Source organism: Anopheles merus, chromosome 2R, assembly GCF_017562075.2.
Source record: "Anopheles merus strain MAF chromosome 2R, AmerM5.1, whole genome shotgun sequence".
In the NCBI taxonomy this organism is placed as follows: Eukaryota; Metazoa; Arthropoda; class Insecta; order Diptera; family Culicidae; genus Anopheles; species Anopheles merus.
This window is the reverse complement of record NC_054082.1, coordinates 38,952,730-38,974,408: the sequence shown is the minus strand read 5'-3', so window position 1 is coordinate 38,974,408 and position 21,679 is coordinate 38,952,730. Positions and strand designations below refer to the sequence as shown.

Sequence of the window (21,679 nt, the reverse complement as noted above, 5' to 3'; positions counted from 1 at the left end):
GGAAACAGCAAACCCTGCTCTTGAAGGCCAAGCAGCGCCGCTTTGAAGAGTTAGTCGAACAGCTGCTAGAGCAGCTTTCTCAGTCGGGGGACACCCACTTGTTCTACAGGAGATTGAAGGAGGCACAGAGCGGGTTTGCTCCTAAAAGCGGGTTTGCCGGGATGCGGAAGGAAATCTCTTGACGGACGAGTGGGAGGTGATCGAAAGGTGGAAGTGCTACTTCGAAAGACACCAGGATGGAACAGAGGCAGGAGAGGCTGGCGCAAGTGGCAGAACAAGGCAACCACCACAGCAGCAGCACAGCAGTAACAACAGCGACATCATCGGTGCAGACGACGAGGTGCCCCATCAAGCAGCTTAACTGCAATAAGTCTGCCGGCAGCGATGGACTGGCGGTCGAACTCTTCAATATGGGGCCGGAGAGGCTTATCGTCGAAATGCATCAGCTGATCGTGAAAGTCTGGGAACAGAAGGAACTACCGGAGGAATTAAAGCTGGGTGTTATTCACCCAGTCTACAAAAAGGGTGACAGGCTGGATTGTGCGAATTTCCGAGCCATCACAGTCCTGAATGCCGTCTACAAGATCCTGTCCCAGATCCTGTACTGCAGACTTGCGCCCCTTGCTACAAATTTTGTCTGCAGCTACCAAGCTGGGTTTGTTGGAGGCAAATCCACCACCGACCAAATTTTCACTCTACGGCAGATCCTCCGGAAGTGTCGAGAGCGCTAGATCCCAACGCACCACCTGTTCATCGACTTCAAGGCAGCCTACGACACCATAGACCGGAACGAGCTATGGAGCATCATGCAGCGGTACCACTTTCCTGGGAAGTTGATCCGGCTGTTAGAGGCCTCCATGAGCGGGGTGCAGTGCAAGGTGAGAGTATCGAACTTGACGTCGGAATCGTTCGAATCTCACAGGGGTCTGAGGCAAGGTCTCCTGTCTGCTCTTTAATATCGCCCTGGAAGGTGTCATTCGAGGCGTGGGGCTAGACAACGAAATCCGTGGCACGATCCCTGTGAGGCGTACACCCGACTCAAATGTGAAGCAGCAAGAATTGGATTGAGAATCAATGCGACGAAGACAAAGTACCTGCTTGCCGGAGAATCCGACCACCTGGAAGGTAGTGTATTAGTTGATGGCGACAATCTGGCGAACTCGATGGCTGGACCAGGTGAAGCGAGACCAGGTGAAGTTTTTGAGAAATGGTAAGTCTTTCTTAACTCGTTGGATTTATTGCATTTTAAATTACAGCACTCCATCAATGGTTGGGTTGTCACCAACAAACAACGAGGTGGCTTTGACAGAAAGAAACACCGACATGGTAGTCATGGAACTATAAAGCAAAGTCATGCGATTAATTTCCGTTCAAACCACGAAGGTTTCAGATTAAAATCTTTCTGTGCCTTTTTTATTAATCATATTTTTGCCGTCTGTCAAACAAACCTACTATCGAATGCGAACTCACTAGTTGACACGCAATCGTATCCCAACCAGTGCGGTCATACTGTATTATTAAAATATTAAATATTAAATGTAAACGTTTGTTTTATTCAACTCCCCGTCTGGACTAATCTACTTTCGGCGGATGTTTACCAGGAATTGTGGTTTACTGGGTTTCCCACGATTTATTGGCCAGTTCCCATAATTTTTTGGGCTCGTCTCACGATTTATTCATCGTATCCCATAGAGTTTTGGTTCGTTTCCACAATTTATTTGTATCGTCCGATTGGATATCAATACAATTGAACCGAGAAATTCTGGCAAACGACCAAAAAATCGTGGGAACGCACCAAAAAAATATGGGACTTTACTTTTACGGCTCCTCCATTGTCCTTCCACACATACGGGGCCAATTATCGCCGATTATCGAAAAAAATATGGGAACCAACCAAAAATTGTTGGGAATCAATTAATAAATCGTGGGAAACCCTGTATCTGCACGGAGTACAGGAGGGTTAAGGTCTTGGATAGCGATCAAAGCATAATCGAACGATTTTACTCACTACGATCACTGAGCAGTATGTTTCAGATACGCGGTTAATAAGTTTCAAATTATAGCTGGTATCGCGAAAGAATTGGTTTAAAATTAACAGTCGTTAAAATTTAACCAGAGTCGTTAAAAATTGCTAGAATTTGGCATCGCGAACGCATTGAGTTCATTTGTTAATTTTAACGACTGGTCCTATGCCGGCGTTAAACAAACGACTGTCAAGAGCGTATGCGATACAAATTAACAGTCGTTTAATTGTACTGCTCGAATTTTTTCCCCGTGTTTGCCTATATGCCATTTCGAGCAGTCGTTAACTGTTTTGACGATCGTTTATTTTAACAAGAATGAACAACAAATGAACTCGGTTAAACCAAAATGAACTTTAAACGACTGTTAAAAAGAGTTCATTTATTCGCGATGCCGGCTTATATCATCGTAATATAATTCAATATTAATTCACTTCAATTAATCAATCAATACTCAACCACTATACAAATTATAAATTTCCTACGCTATTTCCTACGCTGCACATTTACTACTGGGTATGGTTTGTACTGGATATATACCCAAACCAAGTATCCAAGTATCGTTCTGAATCTTAATCCGGAACAGTTACAGGTACATTTCTTGAAAATAAATGAAATCGGGAGTTATTTCTGGTTCTGCATGAATTCATGACCGGTTGCAGGACCGGTATGGGTTCATGATAGGTTCCAGGACCAGTATGGGTTCATGATAGGTTCCAGGACCGGTATAGGTTCATGATAGCTTCCAGGACCAGTATGGGTTCATGATAGGTTCCAGGGCAGGCATGAGTACATCATTTGTTCTAGGACCGATATGATCATTGGGGGCCTTCACGATTCTAGTTAGTTTTTTGTATGGAGTTTGACAGTTGGAGGCTGATATCATGTAAACAATTTATACAAAACCACACAAAAAACTAGCCTGCGATTTTCAGTCTAGAAAATTTTAGCCTAAAAACTAGAATTAGATTCGAGTACCTGCTCGAAAACACGGGTTTGTTTACATTTATCCCAAGGTGCATTAAAGAAATCAGGTGATCGAATCTGGAATCAAAGTGTATGTAGTCCAGTTGGTCTCATAGCATTTTTTATAACCAAATTTGAATATCTCTTTTTGACAGAACGAGTGAAAACTTTTGCTCCAACGAGCTTTCTGGAGGCTTGACGAATACACAAAACACTTTTAATATTTTCATTCAGAAGCGATAAAAATCAGCCTTCTAAATTCATACACCTTGGGATAAGCCCACCTGCATATTATACTCACTTAGATAGCTGATCGAAAACTGCTATACAATGCAAACAGCTGACAGGCTGAAATTTCAGCCTACGAGCTTCAAACGGAAAGGGCCCCATTATTGGTTCCTGGTTCGGTTTGTGATCAGTAAAGGTTCCTTGGACTTGCATAGGATTAACGCCGGTCCTGAAGGCATTAGGTCATGTGCAGTTCTTGAACCTGAAAAGGTGATGTATTGTTGTGTGGACCAGTATGGGTTTGGTTTTGGTTTAGGTATCTTAAGGGGTTGTCTTAAAGAACTCATTTTAATTGGCTTACGAGACTATTGTTTTCGGCTTGTTCTTTGCAGTAAGGGGAATTTTTGAAATTAATTTGCGTAGCTCTAATCTAGCGAAATTAACTAGTATGAATCCAAAATATATCTAATATTTTATATGGGTGTTATGATAAAATTTGTATGAAAAGATTCTAAATTGATTTATAAATAACACTCGTGTGCTAAAGTAACATGTTTATCTTTTTTTATAATGATTCTAATATGGCGAAATGCTAAATATCATTGGACACTATAAGCGTGAAATCGCTACAATCTGCCTGCCCTATAGACAATCAAATAGCAAAACCCGCCTACAGTAATAAGAACAACAACCAAGCTGAACAAGCAGCATAGTACAGTAGAACGTCGATTATCCGGGCAGCTCGGGACCGGACGGCTGCCGGTTAATCGATTTGCACGGATAATGGTCCAAGAAATACCAAATTCATATAAAAATTTTAAAAATCACTAGTTTTATGATTAATTCACCTTGAATCAATCGATTAATCGTTAATCGTTAATATTTTAATCAATAACTATAGGTTTAACAACTTTTCTTGAACAAAAATGAATTTCGAAAATACCACTAGACACTAGAGAGCTGCACAAAAAACTGGTTGCCCACTTGACTATCGCTGCAAATGTACGCTATACGTTTGATCAGCTGTCACATTTATGAACACGGTAAAGCCGCCCGCCGGTTAATCCGCCCCCGGATAATCGACGTTCTACTGTAATTGCTCTCTGCAAAGTGATGCCGATCAGCGTCCGATAGCCGTCATACAAAGCATCGCTACGTTTTCTTAGTTGGGGACAAATGCTCATTGGGTGCAGTGTCTCTTTCCATTTGCGTTGCGATCAGCTGTGAACGCTACGCGCACGAACGACAAGTTGCTGTGTTTTCTTTGCGCGATTACTTGCAAGGACGCAGAGCGGTGGAAAACATATCGATCTGCTTGACGAATAGTTTCCCCCGCAAGTGTTCGCGTACGTGAAACGGGCGGACAACGAAAGTGAACAATTACAATCATCCCAGCAGCGCCCGCACTGGTTGGGCGTATAATTCCTTTGTCATCGCTGTACGCGATGGTAGCCATGGTGTAGGGAGCAGCCATTGCAATTACTTCTTGTTGTTGTTATTGGTGGTTGTGGCTGTGTCACTTTGTTATCGGTATTCGCGTATATTTTTTTGTTTTGTGAAGCTGTTTGTTTATCCAGTGTAATTTTACAATTTTCTGTACGTACCATCGAGCCAGAGTGCAAACGAAAACAAAATGGCCTGGTCGCAAAAGCAATTCATATTCGCGCTTACCATGGTGGTAACAGGCTCCATAAACACGCTCAGTACAAAGTAAGTGAAATTAGCGATGTTATTTTTTAACGCGCGAAAGAGTGGGAGAGATAGAGAGAGACAAAAGCCATCGACCTTGAAAGCGGAATATGTTGGCTTTATCAAAAAGATCGTAGAATGCATAAAAATGTGTTTTATCCATACATTGCAGATGGGCTGACAATATCGAATCGGAAGGCTCGGATGGTCAAGTGCGGCGGTTTGTGCATCCGTTCGTGCAAGCGTGTGCAATGTTCCTTGGAGAATTCCTTTGTTTACTTGCATTCAAAGCCGTTTACTATCATCTACGTCGCAAGAATGTAAGTTGTTCGCTCGAGTCGCTCGACTTCCCAAACCGGTCACGAAACACGAGAAAACCGCTCGCACATAGCCTACTTGTGCTACGCTGCTACAGAATCGAAATCCACTAAATAGTGATCGAATACACGAACACACAGCTTCCGCCCGATGACAGCAGATTCAATCATGACGGCAAGCTGTATAATGACTCCATCGCAAACAGGGGGCTTATCAGCAGCCGCAGCAACGGGTTGCTCGTGTTTCGTTGTACTATCATCCGCCTTTTTCCTGTGTTCCGTTTTTGCTGCACCGCATTTTTGCTGTGGTCCGTTGTTTTTTCTTATTGTGTTTCGTTTTGCCTTTTCTCCCGCATGATGCACAGAATGGTTCCGAGGACCGGCACGATCTTGTGCAGGGCAACCGGGAGTTCAGTCCCTTCATCCTATTCGTACCGGCAATGTGCGATATGCTGGCGACCTCCATTATGTACGTTGGTCTCAATCTGACCTACCCCTCTAGTTTCCAGTTGCTCAGAGGTAAGTTTAGTTTCAATAGAAGCATAACAAGCTATTTATTATTTAATCAGCACCCCCGCTTGTTTAAAGGATTTGGCAATTGATTTGCGTCAGGTCATTACTGATTTCGTTGAAATCGTACGGCGTGAAATCAGAACCATTACCGCTTTTGGTGTCAACGATTGCTTTGTTTCATTTGTATGCATGTGCTAGCCCACAATATAGTGGCACGTGGGATGATTCATGCCTAATCAACTTTAAAAGCGGAGCAGCAGACACCTTCAATATTGCTTTTTGGTTCAGTTTTATTTCAAATCATTTTCCCTTCCATTTTTTAACGAATAAGGCTAAGGCTGCAATTCGTATGCACGTTCTTTGCCCTATTCCGACTAATGCTCAGCGTACAACGCAAGGATAGTTGAAGCCTTTAAAAATCAGCGACACACTGGACGCAACCTGTTGCGAAACCACTGTTACCCATAATGCCCCCTCATTTCTTCTGTGTTACTTCACTTACATGCCTGCTTTGTTCATTCTTCCCAGGATCGGTCATAATCTTTGTCGCTATACTGAGCGTAGCCTTCCTGAATCGCACGCTGGTGAAGCGGGAATGGTTCGGCATTGCCTTCATCATGGTTGGCCTGGTGATTGTTGGCATGTCCGATGTGCTGTCAAACGATAATACGGGATCGCAGTACACCAGGAACAATGTCATCACGGGTGATCTGCTTATTATACTGGCACAAATCATTACCGCGGTCCAAATGGTGTACGAGGAGTATTATGTGACCGCGCTAAACATCCCGGCACTGCAAGCCGTCGGCTGGGAAGGCAAGTATTAGCACCACTATAGTGTGTACCGTACGAAAGCGCGGTGGAAAATGTTTGTAAAGAAACGTGTTCTATTTTGTTTGTCCCGCAGGATTCTTCGGCTTTTCCGTGCTGGGGGCGCTCCTGCTGCCAATGTACTTTATCCACGTGATGTATCCGTTCAACAGCAACGCGCACGGCGTGCTGGAAGATTTGCCCGATGCGCTCGCCCAGATGGCCAACAACTATCAGCTGATCATAGCTATTTCGGGCATGATTGTGTCGATTGCATTTTTCAACTTTGCAGGCATTAGCGTGACGAAGGAAATCTCAGCCACGACGCGGATGGTGCTCGATTCCGTCCGAACGCTCGTCGTGTGGGTAGTGTCGTTGCTGCTGGTTTGGCAAAAGTTCCACTACCTGCAGCTGATCGGGTTCGCGGGCCTCCTGTTCGGCATGTGCCTCTACAATGACATTATTGTGCTGCAAACGTACCGGCGCGTGAAGATTGCGCTGTTGCTGCGCATCGGACGCCAGTCGTCGGACGGAATGGGCGAGGTTATTATCAACCGGCAGGCGGACGAACCAGATCGTTAGACTGATAGAGAGAGTGAGGGAGAGAACGCGAAAACTGTGGGTGTAAACGGATATTTGGGACTTCTTTTTTTCGTATGTATGTAGTATAGTAAAGCTCCTTGCGCTGATACTCTCTGTTGTGTGTATCAATAACAACAAAAATATCTCAACACAAATACAAACTCTTAACTGATAGGGAAATAAAAGTGAATCCAATGTGAAGCTACTTATTTTGATTGGTTTCTGTATTTAAACGAGTGCAAACTGCTTGTAATTAAAATAATGAAATCTATAAAATCTGCTTTAACGTATCGGTTGAATTAGCAAAATGTCATCCACGCGACTGTTTTCGAATTCCTACGACCAGCGCTGCTGTTTCTTTGTTGTCTTCGGTGACAGCGGTCCACCGACTGCTTTGTTGTTATTTGCCCGTACGTTGAAATACCACCATCGTGCTCAACAATAGTCGGTCGAAAGTTGTGTGCTAATTTACACGTCCAGCAATGAAGTTCCCGTGGTCCCACACGACAATAGTGGATATGATCAATACTGATCAGAAAGTGGAAGAAAAGTGCCACCAAGTTACCACAGGTAAGCGTTCGTGTTTGACTGCACTGAACATCCTCCCTTTGTTGGCTGGCTGGATGGCTTTGCTGGAGTATACTGATCGTTGTTTAATTCTCCCCTCCGCCCGACACTGCTAGACATTATCGCTGGAAAGGTAAATGTGGCCGAGTTTGTAGAGGAGCTAGGACCAGCGCTGACTCACACCGATGCCTCAGTCCGCGCCAAGGGAACGACGCTCTTGTCGAACGTGCTGAAGGACCTTCCACCGGACGCGCTGCAAGCGAATCAGGTGGAGCTGCTCTGCACGTTCTATATTGACCGTTCGCTTGACCACCATACCGTGACGCCGATGGTATTGGCGGGCATCGAAGCACTTACGCACATGACCAACTTCCCCGACGGTGCCGCCGTCCGGTTGCTGCGAGCGCTTTTCGAACGAGTGCCCTGCCAAAGCCAGAAAAAGCCGGAACGCACGCTGTACTTCCAGATGATGCTAAATCTCGCCGAGCGAAAGGTGGACGAGCTGAAGGCGTGGGGTGTCGACTTTGTGTACGGTGTTATTGGTGCGATCGAGGGAGAGCGTGACCCGCGCAATCTGCTGTACCTGTTCGAGCGTATGCCCTCCTTCATCCGGACATTCCCGATGTACCATCTTGCGGAGGAAATGTTTGAAACGTTCGCCTGCTACTTCCCGATCGATTTCCACCCGAATCCCAACGACCCGGTAGCGATAACGCGCGATGCGCTGGCCGAACATCTGGCAAACTGTCTGTGCGCAACGCCGGAAATGGCGGAGTTTGCCGTGCCGCTGTTGATGGAAAAACTCGACAGCAGCTTGATCATGGCGAAGCTGGACTCACTCTCTCTGCTGCGCAAGTGTTTGGAGCTGTTGGAGGTGGCAAAACTCGAGGAACATCATGACGAGCTGTGGACGGCGTTGAAGAAAGAGCTCCTTCCGGCTGGTGGCACATCCGCCGCGGAGAAGGAGCTGGTCGAAGCCACATTTGCGGCAGTCCAGGCACTGGCCAAAAATGCTTCCACCGACGAGCCGTCCGCAAAGGCACTGCTCGACAAAACGCTGCTCAGCGTGATGGGCGGTCTGACGGATGCTAGCTCGAAGCAGTTCGAAATGAGCCTGCGCGTGGAACTGAGCTGCGCCCAGGGGAGCGTGTACTGTGCGGTGTACGTGATAGAAAAGCTTATCCCGATGTTGCTCGCACAGCTAAACGTGGACGGACACGTGGAGACGCGTGTAGCGAACGTGCTGGTAGACGCTCTGCAACGGCTGTGTGCCGTTTGTGCCCACTGGTACTGCATAGACCGGCTGGACCCAGCGCTCTTGGGACAGATGCACAAAAAGCTGATAGAGGTTGTGCTGCAGGAAGCCGACGGTAGCGAGCAGAAACGATCCGCCCTGCTGGCACTGGCAGCCGTACCGGAAATGGTAACGAGCGAAAACCGCTACGTGGTGTACAGTGCGATGGTAAAGATTTTGCTAACTGCAACGGAACAACCGAGCAAGACGATCGATGCGGCGCAGGAATGCTTGTTCTCGTTCGCAATTCGCTACCAGCAGGAGGTGAAAACGGTCGTGCTGGAGAAGTTAATCACGCACGATTACGCCCAGGCCGAGACGTCGCTGGTGCAGCTGGTGTTTAAAACGCTCGGCAAATTCATCCTCTACCATGGGTACATGGACAAGATGGTAACATTTTTCCTTTCGAAAATATTCGACCCCGACAACGAGCGGCTCGCCATCATTGCCATGGATACGTTGACCGATGTGGTTGAGAATGGGAATTCGAGTCAGCTGGGCAAGGCCGAGCTGTACGAGCAATACAAACTGCTCGACCGGTGCTTCGAGTGCGCGAACGATAACCTTAGCTCGGATTGTCTGCACGCAATGGCGCTGCTGATCGGTGCCGTCGTCAAACAACTCCCAGTGGAGGAGCAGCACCAGCTGATACTAAAGCGATTGCCAGCGCTGCGACTGCAGCAGCGGGCCGATCTTTATTTAGCGTCCGGTTTGCTCGCCTACCTCGACCAAAGCGTACCGCTGGTGGATCACTTTGAGAATCTGGTCACCGATCTGAGCAAGCTGGCACTCGAAACGGACGACGAGCGGGTGCGGGACGTATGTAATCGGTTGCTGTGCAGCCTATTCAACCGGATGCCGGACGATGAGCATCACCGGGGTGTGCTGAAGCGCCTGCTGAAGATGATCCGCGAGGAGCTGAAGAAACACAACCACCAGGCCGTGGTCATACTGAGCTGGATCGGCAAGGGGCTGATCGCACGCGGTCATTCGGAGGCGGGTGAGATCGTCGACGACATTGCGGATCTGCTCGACCATCCTACGCTCGGCCACATCGCAGCGCTGGCATTCGAGATCCTGTCGATTGAATTTCCCCAGCTCCATCTGCCCCTGCTGCGCAATCTGTTCAAACAAAAGCTGTTCGTGTGGGTCATGAAGAAGCTGGAACAGAAGGTGGAACAGTACGCCGAAACGCACCTGAAAGCGCTAGCATTTGTGCTGGCAGCGACACCGCACACGGTGCTGAAAATGAACCTGTCCAAGGTCGGCCCGGTGCTGCTGAAGTGTCTCGCTCAGACCGACGACAAAACGATACTGGAAGCGTTGACGATCGTGCTGCGCTTCACGCGCGAACAGGACCCATTTGTGCAGGACCATTTGCAGACGCTCATACCGCTGCTGCTTAAGCTGTCCGTTCACCAATCTTCTATGGTATGGTGTAGCGCCGTTTTTTTTCATCCTCCAAACTCTTATCCATTGGTGAATGTTTTCCATTTCGTTGCAGAAAATACGCATCGGTGCGCTCGAGTGTTTGCTGTACGTGTGCAAGTATCCCACGTTTCTGCTGCTTCCCTTCAAGCAGAGTGTCCTGCTGGCGCTCCAAAAACCGTTGGACGATCGGAAGCGCTTGGTAAGAAATGCGGCCGTCACTACGCGGCTCCAGTGGTTTGTCGTCGGTAGTGCGGAGGACACGAAAACGGACAAGTGAGCCGGCGGGAGGATGCTGCCGCCCCTTGGATGCTCGTGATGAACACACTACCTCGTCGGAAGAATTCCTGCATAATAAAAGTCGTTGGTCGTTCCATCACAATGCATTGCCGCCCACAAAACAATAATGCATTTGTACGGACATTTTCTGTTTCTATCGATGGAAACATGCGTTGAAATCAAATTTCAACACTATAAGCGTTTTCCTACTCTTTTTTTCTCTTTTTGTTGATCAATAGTAATCTTAGTTTTGTAGAATCAAATAAAGGACGAATTACACGAGTAACTCAAGTAAAATGTACTTTCTCTGAATTATGATTAATTATTAGCATAAGAATAGAGAAAATGGTCAATTAACTTTCCATTCGCTTTGAAGTTAATTTGATATACCTGCACTACGAGAAAGAAAACACACATATTCAACATTGACCTTGTATCTATATTTATTCGACGAATTCAATTACGGTACATATTAGCGCTATAGCTCTTCCTGGTCGACCCTTATGTACATAAACTCCTTAAAATATTACGAAACGAAAAACTAACGAACACTCCACTAAAACACATGTTCAAAAAAACAGAACAACTTGTACAACAACAAAAAAACGTAACAGTAAAAAAGGAACCAGTCCTTGCAGCTGCCCGACGCTGACACGCTGCACCACCTAGCTGCCCTGGTCGCACTGGGCGCGTGCCATGAGTGCCACCTTCTGGGCACGGTTGATCACGTCCGGGCAGCGCTTCTTTCGCACCAGCCGACAGTCCTGGAAGAAGCCTTCGTTGCGCGGGAATCCGTGGCTCTGGTCGCTGAACGTAATCAGTCCCAGACCCCAGATGCGTCCGCCGCGAAACTCGCCCTCGTACTTCATGCCGTCCGCCCGCCAGAACACGCCGTGACCGTGGAACCAGCCCTGCATGAATTCGCCCTCGTATCTGAAACGACGAAGGAGAGAAAAGATTAAAATCAATTCGACCAAAACGCAAACAAACTCCGGCCCCCGGGGGTTCCGCGCCGCAAAAAGGGCATAACCGGGTGCATTCCGGAAGCGCTGCGTCCCACATACTTGGCACCGTCGGGAAAACACTGAAACGGAAAGAAAGGCGTGTGCGCGTGAGTTGAGTGAGTACATGCAGGCGGGGTTGTTTGCATGCGTGCACAAAACAGTTTCTTACCATCACGCCGAGCCCGGAACACACGCCATTGCTGAATGCTCCGTCGTACCGCGTGCCGTCCGAGAACATCATCGAGCCCATGCCGTGCTTCTGGCCGCGCTGATTCCAATCGCCAATGTAGCGCGTCCCATCGTCATACCGATAGCCGCCACATTTGACCACACCCGTCTGGACGCTGTCCATCATTTCTGGGCCGTGCTCTAGCTGGAGGGGACCTCTGGTTTCGAACGTGTTAGAACGCGGCCTGTTCCGATCGCTAGCTACACTGTGACTGCCGCAGAGCGCGCGGTACGCGTCCACCAAACCGGGCACCTTGTTGCGTTTGGCTTCCTTAGCTCGGCGGGACAGAGAGCTACAATACGGCGGCAATCCGATTTACCGAACCATGCGCGATGGATGGTCGTGAAATGGATTTATTCTTTGTACGATTTCCTACACCGAGCACGCGAACGGAATGGAGAAGCACGTGGGAAAAGGGCAAGGTGACAAATCTAATTAGTCGTTTGCTGAGTTTGGGGAGAATTTGAGAAGAAAAAAGCCTTTTGTGGTGAGTGTGTGTGTTGGTTATGCGATGGATAAATGCACAAACTTCACTCCCTCTATTGACTCTGTTCCTTGGAAAAAAGCATAAGCGTGCTAACCGGAGTCACCCAAGCCCATCGCAACCACGCTTCGCAATGCCTCCGTGATTGTGGGGCTCTTGGAAACGTTTAAAGCGCTTTTGTAGACACCATAAATCGATTGCAATTGTAACACAGATAGCAACGATCAGATTTTTATTTGCCAGTGGGAGCGGAGTAATAGTACTATTGATGGTGTGGAACAATTTTGCAATCGATTTAAGACTTTGATAAGAAACTGTTTGATAATATCACAAATCGAACACACCGATGACGTTTTTTTTTCAATATGGATTATGTATTGTGTGAATTATGTTCAAAATTTTAAACACTTTACACACAAACTTTTAAACTACTTTGATCATTAAATGCAACCGTATTGATGTAAATTCCTGTGCACTATTTGTTACTATCACATTTCAAATTGCCACAATCAAACTGCATGCTCACGAGAAACGCATCACCGTAACAGCTTGCTGCGCACTCTCTAGCCGCAGTTAAACCGGTTACAATCGTCTGCTCCGGTTATGTTTCACTGAGTAGCATAAATGTACGTTTACTCTACCGGGCTCCACCGGATAGAAGCACCTGCATTCGAACACACACACACACACCCGTAAAAAGTGGTCCTGTCTGGTACACTGCTCACCACTTCCACTACCAGCTCCGTTTTCACTTTCAGCACGTTGCGGCTAGTACACACCAAATAGTACACCAACTACCTACGAATGTTATACCCGTGTTGGTGGCGAGCGTAACCCTCCGGGAGGGATCCACGGTATCCGATCTGGCCAAGCGCGCGTCACCGAGTGCGAGTGCGTTGTGGATTTGCACGAGCATCAGCAACTACCACCACCACCACCACCATCGCAACAGCCAGGAGTCAAAGTAGGCGCTTGAAACAGAGTAGGGTGGGTGGGTCTGATGTTTCCCCCGCCACATCGCCGGTACGCACTACAGGGGTGGAAACAGGCGCACCAGCGACATGCGCCGCGAACGCATCATCCATCCATCCAAGCAGTCGGCGGAAAAAAGCGCTTACACGTGAAGAAGAGTCTGCATTTTCCGAGACAAGCGCTATCTGGCACAGTATCTGGGGCACGGTGGGATAGAAGGAGGAACGAATTGGGGGGTAGTATTTATTAATTAAATTAAACTTAAATTATAAAACGAATTAAATTTTCAAAGGGGATCGTATCTCATCGACACTCGTTTCGTGACGTAGCTAGGACATCTCCCTATACAAAACGAAGTAAGAGGTGACGCTCACGTTACGCTCACGTCACGCTCATAGGTGAAACGATTGCTCACTATAGGATCTTCCTGTACGAAAAAGTTACTCACTATAGAACGGTTTTGCTAACCAACTATGGGTGCTTGGATGATTTTTATTTCTTTGCGGTGTTTCCATTCTCCGAGGCAACAAGCAATGGTAGAGTGATTGAATCATTGAGGCATTTAAATCAAAATACATCATTGTTTTTTTCTACACACGTGTTGAAAGTGTATCAATAATTATCAATTTATTCCCAGTATTGTTTTATTGTGTAGTTCAAAACGTTTAAATAAAAAGACTTGCTTCGAACTACAGTGAACCCTCTCTTATTTGACACCTCTCCAATTTGAAAAACCTCTCTTATTTGAACATTTTCCACAGTCTCTTGATTTCCAGTACATTTTTGTCCCTCTAATTTGGAAAACCTCTGAAATCTGTATCCCTTATATTTGTGTATGGTGTTCCCATGGTTATTGAATGATGTATGCTCAAATTGGCAATCCTGTTCGCAGTTTCCTATAGCAACGGTTAAGGCTGCATACTAAATATTCTATCTCTTTTTTGTTTGTATGGACCTTTCATTCACTTTCAACCTCTTATTCTTAAGAGTTGACTGTATATGCTGACAAGTTGGCATGTTGACAAGTACATGCTTCGAACCATCATCCAAGTGCAGTAAAATGCTTGCTTGAAAGGATTGCTAAATCGTACGCTATGAACGTTGAACAATTACAATTTGGTACATCAACCCAAAAACGCGTGGTACAATGCAATATAGTGAAACCATCGGAGCTGCATAACTAGGACTAAGTGAACAACTTTAAAACATGCATATAGCGGAGTTATCGGGCCCATAAATCGGGCCTCTATACGCAGATGGGTGGAAAAGGCTCAGTACGAGTTGTGTTAAACATAAAAAAATGATTTATTGAATTTTAGTTTATTCATCCACTGAAAGTATATCTTGCGGCAAAAATAATCTTATGGTTCAGCAGTGACATTACAACTGAACTGCACTGTAAAACTGAAACGAACTGCAACTCCTATTGGGAAAAGTAATGGGACAATAATATACACGGAATAAGGACATTTCTGGGTCATGTTTTTTTTTATATGCGCACATGATGAAGCAACACAGTTGAATGAAGTTAGTTTAATTGTTTCTATCAGCATTTAGCACTCCTCCCATGGCTGCAAATAGCCTTGCAGAAGATGGGGCACGGGTCAATAATAAGCCGTGACAGTGAGCCCTGTGGAAGGAAGACTCGGACCCATATGTCATGACATTTAATAGTATGATATAGTAGTCAAACATCTTCTTCTTTGCCTTAACAACCGTTGTCGGCCAAGGCCTGCCTGTGCCACACCGGGGCTTGGTTTTTAGTGACTTTTTGATAACCCATAGCAGGTAAATAGGCAGTCATACTGGAACTTAAACCCATGATAAGCATGTTGTTAAGTCGAACAAGTTGACGACTGCACCACGAGTCCAGCCGATAGTCAAACATACTGAAAAAGAAAGTGGACCACGATTGCTAATGTAATGGAAACACTAACATTTGTAAATAAGTCAAAACTATGGAAGGGCTATAAACCGGGATAACAATTGGATGGAAACCTATACCAAGATATCAACAAGGTCATAATATCAGTAAAAAGACATCACAAGAGAGCAGGATTGCTTATCTACATGTTTGCATGAAAACAGTTCAATGTGCCCTGCAGTCAGTATACACGTCTTAGGTTATGTTGCGAAACCCTGCAACCGGGCCAAATTAACTAGTTTATAATAAATTTAAGGAAATTCTCTGTCACCCGTTGGCTATTCTTCTTCTTCTTTGGCTTAACAACCTATGCCGGTCAAGGCCTGCCAACCCACTTGTGGGGGGTTGGCTTTCAGTGACTTATTGATTTCCCCCCATAGCAGGATAGTCAGTCCTACGTATGGCGGCACGATCTATTTTTGGGGCTTGAACCCATGACGGGCATGTTGTTAAGTCGTACGAGTTGACGACTGTACCATGAGACCGGCTTTAGACCGTTGGCTATCAAGGCGGCACAATTAACAATTATCAATCATATTACAAATCGCTACGTTAAAAAAAAAAAACAAATAATATAAAGTGTCCACGGGTGCGCTCCACCCAATGTCCACGTGTGCGCTCTAAACTTTCCCATCGTGATCTATGCTGGCAGGACGGTGCATCGTCGGCTTGTCTTCACAGCCACTAATCTCGGTGTACGAAGCAATGTGGGTTGATCGCTGACGTAAGAGCAGCTGGGGTTAGGGTGATAATTAATTTTATCGTTCGTTTTTACTGTTTAATCAGCAGTTTTCTTTTGTTACAGGTATGCTACAGGTATAGACAACATATGGCTGGGTCGATTGATGAGACTTGAAGCAGTAAAATTATTATTTTACAACTAGCTGCAGCAGTTTGCCACACTTTTGGACCTCATTTTGCGACATTGCACTAGCTGTTGGTTCGGTTTTGTGCTCGATCTTCAAAATTCAGCGCACTTTTGAACGGAATGATCGTAGGAGAAATGTAGAGCAAATTGATCGATAGGGGATTTGTAATCAATGGTAGTACAATTCAATTCGGGGCGGTCCCGTGGTACAGTCGTCAACTCGAACGACTCAATAACATGCCCGTTATGGGTTCAATCCTAGAATGGACCGTCTCCCCGTAGCAAGGATATTGACTTTATCTGGCTGCGTGGTGATGAATTAAGTCTCGAAAGCCTATAAAGGCCGGCATGTCCGCGTAGGACGTTACGTCAAATAGAAGAAGAAGAACAATTCAATTGAGAAGCTTGTTTCGAATATGAAAAATACGAAAAGGTCTTCATTTGATGAAGCTGTAGTTATGAGATTTTCATGTGTAAGTTTGATTTTTATTACCATCATACGAATTTTTTTTCATGTTATTTTTATACATCTTGTACTATAACTGTTTACGAATGGAAAAAAAAACATATCTATCCATGGTAGCTTTTCATTTTGATAATTTGTTTCAGTTTTGATCTTGTTAAGGATCCGAAACGTGGTGCCGCGCAACCCCTTCCGAACACCACTAAATATAGTTCGTTTCAAAACACTCAAACAGCACAATAAAAGCTTTACAATTATTACTTGGCTTGGGGCAGGGATCGTGTGATTGATCGATGCAGCAAAACCAATACAATAGGCTCAATTCGTCTCCTAGCCGATATTACTGCACCACGCGATGGCTCGAATGCTGCTGCATCCTAAGGGCTTACCCCCTATAACGGCCACTTTCGAGAACGCCTCACCACGTAAAGAGCGTCTTTGCTGTTGTTGTTTCCCTTTGTTGGCCCTGCCAAAGATGATTCAACTCGATTACGATGCAGCCGCTTCTTGCAAGCCCCGGCTGCGGTAATCCGTCCCATGCGCACTACTAGCACATGCCGATACGCAACAGCGAATCGTGCACCAACCACCGACTCACGGATTAAACGGACCGCAAATCTGTGGCAACAAAGCGCGAAACAGGCGAACAAGGCAAAATAGATGAGTGGTATCTATTCAGGCTGGGATGGTTTTGCGCCAAATGGCATCGACCACGCGTGGTGTTGGTGGCCCCCTTAATCTGCTTGGGGGGCAACCAGCTGTAATCAGCAAACGGGTGCAGTGGCCGGGTATAGCAAAATCAAAAAAGAAGAAAAAAATGGGTACAAACAGTGGCGAACACTCATCAAACATAATTACTCTTCGAACGGCGCCAACCGACCGATTGGAATGGGTAGGAAGCATGAATGCGGGCATTACATTGATTGATAAGGTACAAAGCAAATGTTTTGATGTTTTCTATCCTCGTCACTCTTCATATCAGATAAACAACAAGGTAAATAATAACTGTCCATTTTACTTACCCTTTCCTCTAATTAGGCTGACGATCTTCTCGTCACTCTCGAAAGGTTGTTCCCTTTCCGTTTCCGCGGCCACTTATCGTTGCACGTATTACAGCACTCTTCCCCCACGGCGTTACGATGTGAGAGAGTGCGGGTGCTTGTGCTGTTCAGTCGCCAAGTGGGCGTCCTAAAATGAGGTTCGAACCGATAATGAATGAAAGTGAAACACTCCAACCCCCAAAACGGCCCAGACAGCTAACGGCACACCGGCGGAACGGGGAAGCAACCGGAACACAAAAACCCTTTCCGGTTGCTTGCACACTTGCCGTTCGCGAACATTTCATTGGCGCCAACGATCAAGACGGCCATGAAACGGGCTTACAAGATGCACCAAACGACGCGCAGTAGTAGTAGTACCGCGCCCGTTGCTAAGACGATCGCTCGGCTAGCCAAATTAAATCGCCCACTGAAACGAATGTACATAAATTCCTACCGGCCACTTACCCTCTCCGGCACCGGGCGCTGATGGGTGGGAGCGCGCCATGGGGTGGAAAATTACCAACCGAAAAGTAAAAACATTACGTGTGTTCCTCCTCGGTCTGCTGTCCGGATTATGTTCGTTGATGCACTAAGCTGCGTGCTGGGCCAGCGGTGCGGCAAGCGCATTGGTGAGACGAGCGCGGACGGACTCCAAAATCTGTACGGCACACGTACGTTGGCAGCTCTTCGGTGTTCGGTGTCAGTGCTGGCTCGAGTGATGGAATACAAACTGCACCAAACCTGCCTACTTGGATTGAAAAGTTCCAAGGTTGATTTCTCGTTCAACGAATGTGGGGTGAGCAGATTTAAAATATTAAAACTCACAATGAAAAGACCGTTGATGACGATGATGTGCTTTGAAACATGTGGATCATTTCTCTAAAGATCAACTATTTGCCTTCCTTGAAACGTATCAATTCGAAAAAGGCATGGGTGTGTGTATGGGGCTAACGATGGACCCTTGTTGGGATGCTTTCAAACAACCCCTACAACACATGTTGCGGAGGACTTAAGCGTCGATGATGCTGCACTCTTCAGCTTAATTTTACAAGCGAATTATGTAACTCACTGGTTTTGCTGCAGCTGCTGCTGTTATTTCATCCAAATGTTCGGATATGTGTTTAATAATGGGCCCCACCGTTTGGGAAGGCACACGGAATGTGGTGTTGCCTTTAATCTCTAAAGCATATTAATTGTCGAAATTTTATTTCGTCTCCCCCTATGCTATTTGGCTGCATCTGAGAAAGTTGGCATCAGAGCAGCGGGGGGCATCACGCGGTATATACGATTGGTTACACACCCACGTGTTGTTCGATTTATGAAGTCAACGGATGCGCGTTGATAAATCACAATAACGGCCGTATGCGACGTTGCATTTTAAATTTGATAATTGGGAGGGTCTTGGAACTTTTGCAACTTTTGCATCACTAGTGGCTCCTATCTAATAAATTTCTATCTACGTTAGGGTAATAGACTAACATCGGCTTTTGATGCTGTCAAAGATTTCTCTTGTCACGGGTCAAAGGTCAGCACCGACAGCATTTGTTGGTAGTTGAGTTGCACGCAAAAATGCTGACTAACAACCGGAAATTCTATACCCTAAGAATGCAGATCACGCCAAAGAACTGGGACAAAACCCCCATAACCCATTTGAGAAGGATTTTTGGTCCCGTCATGGGTTTTAAGCCCACAGGCCTTGACCAGCAGTGGTTGCTGTGCCAAAAAGAAGAAGAAAAAGAAGAAGAACATGTTTAGAATGACAATCGAGTGGCTACAAGGAAGAGCTATACGAGCTGTACGGAGATCTCACTGTCATCCAGTGTTATAATGGTCACCAGGCTCTCTCAGGTGAGCTTTGTCCATGAACCCAGTCGATCCAGAGTCCGTAAAATCCTTTCGATTAGTCCCACAAGGACAGAGGAAGATAATTGTTCTCCTTCTTCTATTTGCCGTAACGTTCTACGCGGACATGCAAGGCCGGCCGGCCTATATATACAGGCTTTCGAGACTTATTCAGTACCACGCAGACGAATAGTCACAGTCCTTGCGCCCTGGGGAGGACGGTTTCCATTCTAGGATTGAACCCACGAGGGGCATGTTGTTAAGTCGTACTAGTTGACGATTGTACCACGTGACCAGGACAGAAGAGGAGTGTAGTAGGCCCAATTTAAGGTAGCAAGATGGCGTGGAAGCGCGCGCCCTTGCGGCCGTGATCACACGGACAACAGCAGATGACAATGGACTGGACTAATAAACCAATTTTCCTTATTTTTCCACGAGGATTAAAATTTACATCGCCTTGATTCGATTAGGATATTTTCTCGATAATTTTTTCGGATATATTCCCTGGTGGCATAAAATAGCAAACAAAACAAAACCAATTCGGTATTATAGTTCCATTCTTTATTCTTTCATTAACAAAACATACACCGTCGTACCTAAAATTTATAAACTTGTTTTCACTTTGTTTGTGTTTTTTTTCTCCAGAAATAGGGCTATTAAGAAAATACTTTCCGATCTTATTTTGTTATATTATAAAATGCTACGCACTTCACTCTGTGTCTCTACTTTCCGGCTTTCTCGGTTTGTACCACTTTCACACATGGTACATGGCGCCAAAGCGTACTGTGTAAACACATTGTGTCTCTCATAATGGCAGCGAAAATCAATGGACAATGATGTGGTCCCCGTACGTAGCGTCTTGATTAACTATCGCTTTCCTGTATAATATGTCACCGGTTAACTCTGTCGGCTGTCGGGATTACCCGCGGTTCTTCCGCTCATCTAGGTATGGCTGTACAGTGGGGAAGCTATCTATTCACTAATCCGGATCTTGAGAAGCAGCGTTGATTCACGTGTCAAGAGGAGCGAAAAAGCATGGTACACTATATGATCGATGAACTCGATCCGGTTCGAGATTTTAGCTATTTACATGGTAAAACTATCACGAAACTGTGGCCTACGCCTTATCTTTTGTTTGTTTTTGTTTTTGTAAGATAATATAAAACGTCTACTGCTGCCTCCACGGTGGATGCAAAAGTACACTTCATCAAAATGATGCATTTGTTCGACGTCCGATGCGCCGCCTTTGCTTTTATGTACAGAGTGTGTCAAAAAGTGTGTCAGAAAACGTCCCTGCCTTACATCTAAAAAAAGTGTCTATTCTACGATAAAATGGCAAAGATGCGTTGGTAAGCAATACACACATTTTAGATTTTACTATTCCTACTCCGCTCCATCAAGCTCCTTCTTTCGGGATGTGGGAGCGGCCCTAGACTGACCCCTGGATCAAACCTAATTGCGGATGCACACGGCTGCAGGGAAAAGGCACTACTGTTCAGTACGGCTTGTAACATTGATGGTAATCATCATCATCATGATCAATTGGCAGGAAGGACAGCAAACGCTATTTCGTGGAACAAAATGCTAAGCTGACTGCGGGGTAGAACGATTCCACAAATCGTTTGCTGTTGTTAAAAGTGGTCCACCTTGACCGAGACGGTATGGGCCGCCGTATTGCTGGGCAGGTCGATATCCTCCCAGTCGGTTTGTAGGTTTTTCTCGCTGTCGGTGGCTTTAAGGGAAAGGCCCAGCGAAGCGGTACGGCCGGCACAGTGTGGTATGTTGAGTGTGACCGGTTTAAGAAACTCCGTTCCCTGAGGACCACACATTACGAGTGGCGATAGCATCGTTTCACCTGTGGCAAGACAGAACATTCGTTTGTTAGCACGGGATGCAGTGATAGTAAGGGGCGGGTGTTGTTACACTGCATGCTCTTTACGGAAGGAGAATAATTTACGATTGCAAGCGTGAGAGGGTGAGGATGGTAAATGTATGAAAAAGCAAAGACACATTTAAAGTAAAGTTAATACTACACAAATATAAACATGCATATATTAATACAACATTAGTAAAGTAAGGTGGATGAGCAAAAGAAGAACAAGATGAAATTTGTTGATGAAAGAAAATATTGAACCATGCAAAACCAAAAAAGATAAATA

The 21,679-nt window shown here is 45.8% G+C and overlaps 4 protein-coding genes across 27 annotated transcripts in view; 2 read left to right on the top strand and 2 right to left on the bottom strand.

The window, feature by feature from the left end:
* Positions 1-4,412: 4,412 nt before the first annotated feature.
* LOC121588479 (solute carrier family 35 member F6) lies at positions 4,413-7,335 on the top strand. The gene is made up of 5 exons (XM_041906478.1): positions 4,413-4,925; positions 5,077-5,224; positions 5,587-5,740; positions 6,263-6,550; positions 6,642-7,335. Exons 1-5 carry the CDS (start codon positions 4,849-4,851, stop codon positions 7,124-7,126), a joined length of 1,152 nt encoding a protein of 383 aa, XP_041762412.1. The 5' UTR covers positions 4,413-4,848; the 3' UTR covers positions 7,127-7,335.
* Positions 7,336-7,508: 173 nt separating this feature from the next.
* Positions 7,509-10,995, top strand: LOC121588478 (MMS19 nucleotide excision repair protein homolog). Its single transcript, XM_041906477.1, has 3 exons — positions 7,509-7,696; positions 7,810-10,418; positions 10,492-10,995. The coding sequence occupies exons 1-3, from the start codon at positions 7,609-7,611 to the stop codon at positions 10,693-10,695; spliced, it is 2,901 nt and encodes a 966-aa protein (XP_041762411.1). The 5' UTR covers positions 7,509-7,608; the 3' UTR covers positions 10,696-10,995.
* Positions 10,996-11,119: 124 nt separating this feature from the next.
* On the bottom strand, positions 11,120-18,403 carry LOC121589885 (MORN repeat-containing protein 4 homolog). Of its 6 annotated transcripts, none has more exons than XM_041909109.1 (6): positions 18,144-18,403; positions 17,661-17,826; positions 13,102-13,580; positions 11,868-12,299; positions 11,759-11,778; positions 11,120-11,627 (listed from the first exon to the last, which is right to left on the bottom strand). In XM_041909109.1, the coding sequence occupies exons 4-6, from the start codon at positions 12,051-12,053 to the stop codon at positions 11,360-11,362; spliced, it is 474 nt and encodes a 157-aa protein (XP_041765043.1). In that variant the 5' UTR covers positions 12,054-12,299; positions 13,102-13,580; positions 17,661-17,826; positions 18,144-18,403; the 3' UTR covers positions 11,120-11,359. The 6 variants fall into 6 exon arrangements, with proteins under 6 accessions (XP_041765043.1, XP_041765042.1, XP_041765046.1 ...); XM_041909108.1 differs by having other exon boundaries at positions 13,137-13,580; XM_041909112.1 differs by having other exon boundaries at positions 13,210-13,580.
* A 1,656-nt stretch (positions 18,404-20,059) lies between these two features.
* The window catches only part of LOC121590851 (tight junction protein ZO-1), a 48,143-nt gene continuing 46,523 nt past the window's right edge, over positions 20,060-21,679 (bottom strand). For all 19 annotated transcript variants that reach the window (XM_041910911.1, XM_041910913.1, XM_041910915.1 and 16 more), the window contains one exon: positions 20,060-21,375. In XM_041910911.1, coding sequence (XP_041766845.1) covers positions 21,152-21,375 — 224 coding nt within the window. In that variant the 3' untranslated portion in view covers positions 20,060-21,151. The remainder of the gene's footprint in view (positions 21,376-21,679) is intronic.